We start from the raw sequence: 8,580 nt of genomic DNA on the forward strand, positions 1-8,580 counted from the left end.
GATTCCGTTATAAATAAGAAGTTATCTCAAATGGCAGAAAATATCAGTCCATGCCGGCAACAAGCACACCTTCAGAACGCGTCTTTAGCACCGTTGGTGATGTTGTTAACAACCTGCACACCCTGCTGAAAGCCAAGAAGGTAGACATGCTTGTTTCTTCGCCACCAGGCCAGCCACCACACACCTGCCAGTGCTGCACAGAGGTTGTAACACAGAATCACTAGAACTATGTTATACTGGTTTAAAAAAAGAGCCCGTCTCTGTTTCCCTTCCCACCACTGTGCTTAATGTGCAAACAAATGTGTCTTCTGAACGTAGGCTACTGTTTCTTTATGTTGTAAGTTTGAGTGAATAAATCAGCGCTGCACTTGGTGGCACATGGGGGAGGGTGGCGGGGGAAAAAAATCACTTAAAAACGATCGTCGAATGGCTCAGCCTATTGTTGATGGTCAGTAAATTCGTCCAACCTTAGTGATCAGTTTAGTGTAGCCAGTTTTTGAAAATCATGTCTCCTTTCCACATCACAGCTTGTAAAAGAGGTGATGGAATATAACCCAAACCTGTGACCTCTGACCTCTGAAGGACTGTAAAGGCAACTGATTTAAATCTTTAATCTTCCAGGTTGTCCGTCCAGAACAAATGACAGAAGACATCAGTTACACTCATACCGCTCTTTACTGTAGGACTCTGATGAGGTTCTGATGTTTATGATGAGGTTTCTGGTTTCTATAAAACAGGATAAATCACAAGAAGTCATCAAATAAACACGCAGGGATACAATCTAACAGCACAGAGAGATATTCAAAGTGAAAACAATGAAATAAAACTAAGATAGTTCAAAGATTTATTGGAAGGACAGTCTACAAACTAAAACAGAGCATTAGAAAGAAAACACTGAGAATTTGGTATTTTCTCGTCAAATAATGATAATTCCAATTGTCTCTGAACGCACCATCGGAAGTGAAAATTTGGAATTCCGATAGTCTTTAAATGCACCGCTGATACTTTATGAAAAAATAATAATCAGTTCCTCCAGGATTTCGCGGGCATTTTTTGTGATTGTTGGGGCTAAAATGCCTGATTTCGCGGGGCATTTTCTAAAATCAATAAACAACCATAACTTTTAATATATAAACCAAAAATCCTTCCTAGTTTTGTAAGATAATTCCCAACAAACACTGACATTCTCAAAAGGTGCTTTATTTGAGAACTTTGAGAGCTTCTAAACTGACATTCATGAACATTTCTGGATTGTCCCTGGTCTGCAGCTCTCCTCACATGTTTTGCAGACACAAAGTGTTTGTCGATGCGTTTATGTTCCATGATTACACTGCAGGACGTGCAAAACAGCTGCAGCTGGGGAGGAAACTGGTTTGCTGAAATCTTTGTGGGCAAATGTGAAGCATTAGCGCACATTTTGGCTTCGGTCGCTGCTCCCGCACGCTCCCGGCATTCTGATGTTAACAGGAAGTGACGTCACGTGTCTTCCTGAGTTATTTGGGCTTATTTTGTAGTCCACGCTACACAAACCCACAAAGAAGAGACTAGACCGCAGAAATGGCGGTGAATCACTTTAGAAACAATAAATATTGGCTTAAAGTTGCGGGAAAGTTGCGATTTTGCGGGGTTTGCTTGATTTTGCGTTAATAGTTGCGATCGCAACATCGCAAAATCCTGGAGGGTCTGAATAATAAACGACCATATTAGACAAATTAGAGAATAATTAAGAACTTGCAGTGATAGATACACAAATAATAACTAACATCATATTGAAACACTCCTGATTAAACAGTTAAATCAACTATAAGAGCAGATTAGTTTAAACCTCAGTCCACAGGATTCAGAAAGTAGCTGAACAATGAAAGAGACAACTTAGGGTCTCGTGGACGCACAAACTGTGTTTCAACAAACCTGAGGGTCCCAATAAAGACAGAATCTGCTGAAAGAAAGTCAACGAACTCTGAGGACAGTTTGAGGGGTGATGAGTGATAAAAAACTATTATGGGATGGTGGTGCGTTCAAGGTGCCTAGGAACGAGTAATCAGGAACCTTGAGAACACAGCTTGTAAAGAACTGATTGAGAATCATTTATGTTGGTGTCAAACACTATAACCAAAGTGTCTAAGTTCAGAAACAGTAAAAAAGATCATTTAGTATCTTCAGGTATACATGCTGTGCAGCACTGCTGCTATTAAGGCTTCCTGCTAACGGCAGCAACACCTGAGGGTGCTCAGTGACCTGGCCTGTTTTTCACTTACTCACACTCATCAAGAAACAGTTTAATCCCAAACTCAGGTCTGTAGTACTTCATCATTATGTTGGCTGTTTGAGCCAGCTGTAACAGCATGAAGTTGGGCTAGGAGATGGGGTTGTGTCTGAGATGATGAGATAGGAGATAATGTAATCCTCTATGAACAGACGTAAACAAATGTGTTTGTATTGTTTTGTTGAAGAATGAAAAACCCTCAAAGGTTACTGAAATAACTAGAAATGTACTTTCCCCCCTGAGGAGGGGGTTTGTGAGCCTCAGTGACCCTAGAGTTATACCTTTGTCTTCAGGTGGGACACCCACGCTGGACAGGTCTTAGGTTAGAGACCTGACAAAGTGCAATCCACTTCTTAGAGTTTACTCAGCATGAAGAAAAGACTCAACAACAACAGATGTGCTGGAGCAGGATGTGTACGCGTGATGCCCCCTCCACATTTCTGCCTGCCCCGGACCGGCCTGTGATGCTGATTACAGGACACACCGAGTTTATAAAGTCCCTGTGGACACATTCGTTTCAGTCTTTTCTAGGGGAACCATCCTTTTAGTCAAGGACAGTTTCATTAGTTTGGTTTTTTAAAATGATTCCTTTAAATCAAAATTCTGACTGATTTCAATAAATAAAGTCATCACATAATTTAATAAATATAAAGGTCAAAATGGCAGAAATATCTGGTAGAGTCTACAGATCAGTGTGCTGTGGACTTCTACTCTGACCTTTGACCTCTCTGCTCTGTGTTGTTTCCTCTCCTGCAGATCAGATAAACATCACAGCTGAACCTGGACAGAACATCACTCTGCCATGTAGAGTTTCTGAGAACAGACCTGTTATAGTTGTAGAGTGGAGCAGAACTGGTCTGGGGTCAGATTATGTTCTTTTCTTCAGAGATCATCAGATTGATCCAGAACTCCAGCATCCATCTTTTAAGGACCGGGTGGATCTGCAGGACAGACAGATGAAGGATGGAGACGTGTCTTTGGTTCTGAAGAACGTGACGACTGAAGATACTGGAACATATGAGTGTCGAGTTGCCCAGAAAGAAGACCGTCAGAGGAAACTCCTCAGCACCATCAACCTGCAGGTTTCTCCTCCAGGTGAGTTGTGTCAGAGTGTTTGTCTGAAGCAGCTTCCTGATGTTTGTTGTTGATGAGACTCTGTAGAAAGCAGCTGCTCTGAGGTCAGGAGATAATGTGTGACAGCAGCTTGAAGATCATCACCTACCTGACAGCTCACACTCACACCTCGTTCTCTGCTGCAGGAGGACAGGATCAACAAACAGGAGGTGGAGGGAACCAGGGTGGAGGAGCAGGAGGTGGAGGGAACCAGGGTGGATCTGTTGGACTGACAGTTGGTCTGCCAGTTTCAGCTGTTCTTCTTGTTCTTCTTGTTCTTCTTGTTGGTTTTATGATCTATAAAAATCGTGGACATTTGAGGCAGAAACTTTTGAGTCAGAATCCAAACCAGCCTGCCTCTGAACCAGCAGCTGAACCTCTACAGAACTGACAGCCTCAGAACGCCGACCAGCAGAACCAAGTGGAACCACTTCAACCTGATGGACCACCTGAGGACAGACAGGAGACAAACCTCTGTGAAGGACACTTTACTGCTGAGGAAGATCTGAATGAAGAAGATTCCACCTCCTGCTGAGGAAGGACCTCATCATCATCCTCACAGGAACCAGATTACTGGACTCAATATTCTGTCCTAAAACCCCAACAGGAATAAAAATCCTCTCAACTGGTTCAGTGAAGTCATTTTAGTTTAAAAAGGTAGAGAATTATGCAGACAGGTAACATAAATATATGACAACTGTCCTGAAATGAAGCCTGTAAACCAGCAGGTGAATGTGAAGCAGTGGTTTCACAGATCGGTTTAAACTCAAATTAACCTCACACCAAACCTGATCAGATATAGTTTTCCAAATGTATAAAGTAAATATAGAGCTGATCCTCAGAGGGAGAAGGTGGCAGGTTCTCCTCCTTTCTGGGAGGAGTTTACCTGTTCTCCCTGAGCTCACCTGGGTTTCCTCCGGGTTCCCCCCACAGACCAAAAACATGCAGGTTGGGTTCATTGGTGACCCTCAGCCAAGTGTGAAACGGCCGGGATGAGGATCAGTGCCTCCAAATCCGAGGCCATGGTCTTGAGCCGTAAAAGGGTAGAGTGCCTTCTCCGGGTCGGGGAAGATGTCCTGACCCAAGTGGAGGAGTTTAAGNTCATCAATATAACATTTCCTCTGCTGTAGGAGACAGAGGTGGAACGTTTAACCTTTTAAATATATTTAAAGTTGAAGTTTTTGTCTTCCTACTTACAGTGCAGGACATGTATGAGGACAGATGTGAGATGTGCAGTGGGAGTTGCAGATGGGCTCAGGGTGGGGCAGGAGTACACCAGGGATCAGATTTGAGCCCCTTCCTGTTTGCAGCGGTGATGGACAGATGAGGGTCAGGAGTCCTCGTGGATGTTACTTACAGGTAACATCTGTAGTGAGAGTAGGGAGCAGGTGGAAGAGAGTCTGGAGAGGCGGAGGTCTATGAAGGCAGGAAGAACCAGAGAAGGTTCATGGATGTAGTGAAGGGTTGGTGGACAGAGATGATGATGATGATGATGAAGGCTGTGAGGTGGAGTTTCTGTGGACCAGGTGGGCCTCCCTCAGATCCCAGGAGTCCTCATCAGTCTGTGGTGGTTCAGGTGGAGGTTCAGGTGGAGGTCAGGGTCAGCTCAGGCTCTCTCAGGTCTCTCAGCAGAGCTTTCAGGAGGCGGTGATTGTTACAGATACTCATCACTGAATCATGAAGACGGCTCAACATTTGTCCCACATCCATGGTTAATGACTCTACGTTCGTCCACAGACCAGAGCTGGCCTGGTGGAGGTCGATCACATGACTCTGCACGTCCAAACCATCTCAGTTTGTCAACGACACCAGTGGTGTCTTGTTAACCCGACAGAGTTTTTTCATTTTATAGTTTCCATCAAGTACTTTTAAAGTAAACAGGTAATAAAGCAGCCAAGGTGGCAGAAAGTTCAGCTCAATAACTGGTTTTAAACAACAGAAGTTTGTTTTTATCAGCTTCACACCGACCCATCTAACTCCTTTAAAGTATGTTTCCCACACTCAGCTCTGTCTCAGGAAACATGAGTGACATCTTTCACACCTGCAAACACACAACCCTGTCTCACAACCACAGAAACAGAAACAACATTTAGTATAAAACCATAAAAGGCAGGACAGGAGTAAACATGTAACTCAAAGGCAGCTCTTATTTGTTAGAAACAATCTGTTGAGACTGTCCTGCTGCTCAGCTCTTACAGTTAGCTGTAAACTCAGTTTAATTTCTTTAAAACCAGGAGCAGCTGTTTGACATTAAGGCCCAGTTTTAGTCTCATTGAAACCCCGTCTGTGAAAATAACTGAAGTTGTCAGAGTTGTCTGTCCTGTTGTTCTTTGTCTGCAGCTTCTGAACCTGTTGGTTCAGGTAACTGATCTGGAGTCAGCCAAATCAAGTCCAACCTCCTGACACAACAACATGGAGGAAATGGAGCCTCCTCCTCTGACTCAGCCTGAAAGTGAAAGTTATTCACAGAAAAGAGTTTAACATGTGACCCGTCTGCAGCTGCTTGTCAGAACCTGATCTGAACAGAACCAGGCCCGCTAACAGTCGGGTTCAGAGTCTTTCAGGGTCCAGTTAGGAGTCAGAAACATTCATCTGTTCAGGGATTTCACACATTTAATCCTTGGCTTTATTTACTCTTTGCTTTCCTTCATCTGATTCTTGTTTTCATATATTTTAATTGATTTTTCTCTTATTAACATTGCAAACAAGTACTCATACAGACTTACATTCAGTCACACGTCCCACAGTTTTATACCCTGGGGAAGATGTTCTGTTGCACTTACTGTATACTTTTCTAATCTCACTGCCAGTTTACTCACACAAGTCTTTGAGGTTATCTTTCAGTCAATTCAAATAAAACATGAGAATAATTGAATGAGTTTGAAACAGAAGCCTCTGTATAAACCCTTTTTGACGACACCATAACTTCCTACATTAGCTGATCCACAGAAGGACACCTGTATGTGTCAGAGGTCCTGTCCTCTGGGAGACGGGGACATGAGCACCCAGGAAAAAACAACTTCATACAAGGATGCATTTTATTAAAATTAATCAAACGGGACAATGATTACAGATTGATTAAAAGCTGGAACAGTGAGTCACAAGCTGTGTTTGTCTTCACTTCATCCTTCTTTACTTTCATCACAAAATAACATCTGCACCACAGAACTGTTGGATAAACTGACAAATTACCAGATATGTCAGATTAAATGAGTCCTCTTCAGAAACCTGAGTAACCAGTGACTGATCGATAGTTTAACTATAACCAGAAACAGTCTGATAAAATAACACAGGTGAAATATATGTTCTCACCAAAATGAACAAAATAAATGAATGTAACCAGTTCTATCACTAAATGATCTACAGAAATGTTGTAATAAAGCAGAGAAGTCCTCCTGTCCAACAGTAGCTTCAAAATATGTCCATAAGAGACAAAGTTTGCTGCTACATGTAATTAGTCCCATATGAAGTGTTACCCAGCTTATTTGGCCTTTTATATTTAAATTAAATGTTTATTAGACAGAGACAAAGTCAGAAGTAGTTGTCAGGGTCCGTTATAGAAATATAAATACATATGATTAATTTATTTATATTCTTCTTATTTAATGTAGCCTAAGAGCTACATTAAATAAAGTGAGCGGCGCTGGTAATAAAAGTTTTTAAACCCAGAAATGCTACCTCGGGCCACACACTAAAGCTACACTGTGTAAAATAATAATAATAATAATAATAATAAATGTGGCACTGTTTTGGATCAGAGGGAAAGGGCAGGTGCTCTAGCTCCACCTAGTGTCTACCTGTGCACGTCCCTGTAAATACAGTAACTTTAGACAGTCTTTCTCTCCTGTTACACCAAATAAATTAGTAAAATAGTTTGTTCAAACTGTCGTAAGATGAATCTGACAGTGGCAGAGTATTCAGCCTATCAGTGACTTTTTTCACAAGGGGGGATGGAGGAAGTCATCTCAATGCCTAAATATTTAAAACCTTCTGTAGTTGTTTGAAATGGGGTAACCACAGAAGGATTTCTGCTTTCTTCTTCATTTACAAACATTAACTCTGATTTAGAATGATTCATTTTATACCCAGAAAGTTTTCTTTTATTCGGTTTAATAAGTGTGAGATGCTGCTCTTCATGCTGCTGTCCAGGAACAATACGGCGGTGTCCTCCTGCAGATGTAACACCTGATGTTCCTGTTTCCACCAGGCCTCTGTTATTAATACAAACAGCTGCGGTGGAAATTAAAAGGTTTCAACATGTTGTTAACGACGCTGAAGTTGGCATCAAATTCTGGCGTCGAATAGCTAAAGGGCGATTCCACCTAATTTTTCACTACCATCCGTGTCTTTAATTGATTCTAATTTAAAAACTACAAATCGTAGACACTTCAAACCTGGACTGGATTATTCCCCTATTCCAGATACATGTTTAAAACCATGATTGGGATTTGTGAAACCTTTCTCTGATTTGTGAAAACTCATTAAAATTACATTTTCACCCGTTGCTTTGGTCTCGGTCACATGACAAATGCTCCTGAAAAATACACCAAAAGTAATCAATCCTGGGGTGGTATATATATATATATGTATATTCATGAAACATAAAGATTGTAACACTTACAAAATCACAAAAACAGTAAAAAATAATCTTCAATTTTTACTTAAATTCGAATAGCACTTTTAGCACACCTATTTACAACAAATGTCTTTGAGTCAGTTTATAGAACTAATTTCAAATCAGTTCATCCATACCTTACAAATGATTTAAAAAAGGTTCTTTGTAAGGAAATACAACAAATTGCATTGGAGTGGATTTATAGCATTGATTCCTGCTAGACCAGCAGGTTATGACTGGAATACATGGCATGCATTTTGGGACATTAAAACACTGTTAAAAGTAATATTCAGACAGTGGTAGAGTATGTGGACCATATGAGAGGTCTACAACCTTTTCATTCTACATACACTTCAGTTTAACCTGTACTTCATGTATATTGATTTTAAAAAGAGACCATTAGCCAAAATACAACATTCCTCAAAAGAAATATGTTGTTCAAAAGTCCACTGGTCAGAACCAAAATAGGTAGAAATAGGTGAAGAAAAGCAGGATATGAAATAATAAAACATGTTAGCGTAACGAGAAAGGAAAGGTTTGTAATTGTCACAGTCTGCTTGGGTGTGGGTTTTGTTTTGTACACTTA

General features: G+C 41.1%; 1 protein-coding gene across 1 annotated transcript; it reads left to right on the forward strand.

The window, feature by feature from the left end:
* The first annotated feature begins 2,998 nt into the window (after nt 1-2,998).
* Nucleotides 2,999-4,007, forward strand: LOC108228944 (leucine-rich repeat-containing protein 4B-like). The gene is made up of 2 exons (XM_025003369.2): nt 2,999-3,361; nt 3,526-4,007. The coding sequence occupies exons 1-2, from the start codon at nt 3,223-3,225 to the stop codon at nt 3,768-3,770; spliced, it is 384 nt and encodes a 127-aa protein (XP_024859137.1). The 5' UTR covers nt 2,999-3,222; the 3' UTR covers nt 3,771-4,007.
* The last annotated feature ends 4,573 nt before the right edge of the window (nt 4,008-8,580 follow it).

The sequence above is a fragment of the Kryptolebias marmoratus genome, linkage group LG13 (assembly GCF_001649575.2).
Source record: "Kryptolebias marmoratus isolate JLee-2015 linkage group LG13, ASM164957v2, whole genome shotgun sequence".
Lineage (NCBI taxonomy): Eukaryota > Metazoa > Chordata > Actinopteri > Cyprinodontiformes > Rivulidae > Kryptolebias > Kryptolebias marmoratus.

Coding starts and splice junctions, on each gene's coding strand:
- LOC108228944 (XM_025003369.2), top strand. CDS start 3,223: ATGAAGGATGGAGACGTGTCTTTGGTTCTGAAGAACGTGACGACTGAA. Junction 3,362..3,525: donor CCTGCAGGTTTCTCCTCCAG/GTGAGTTGTGTC, acceptor TCTCTGCTGCAG/GAGGACAGGATCAACAAACA.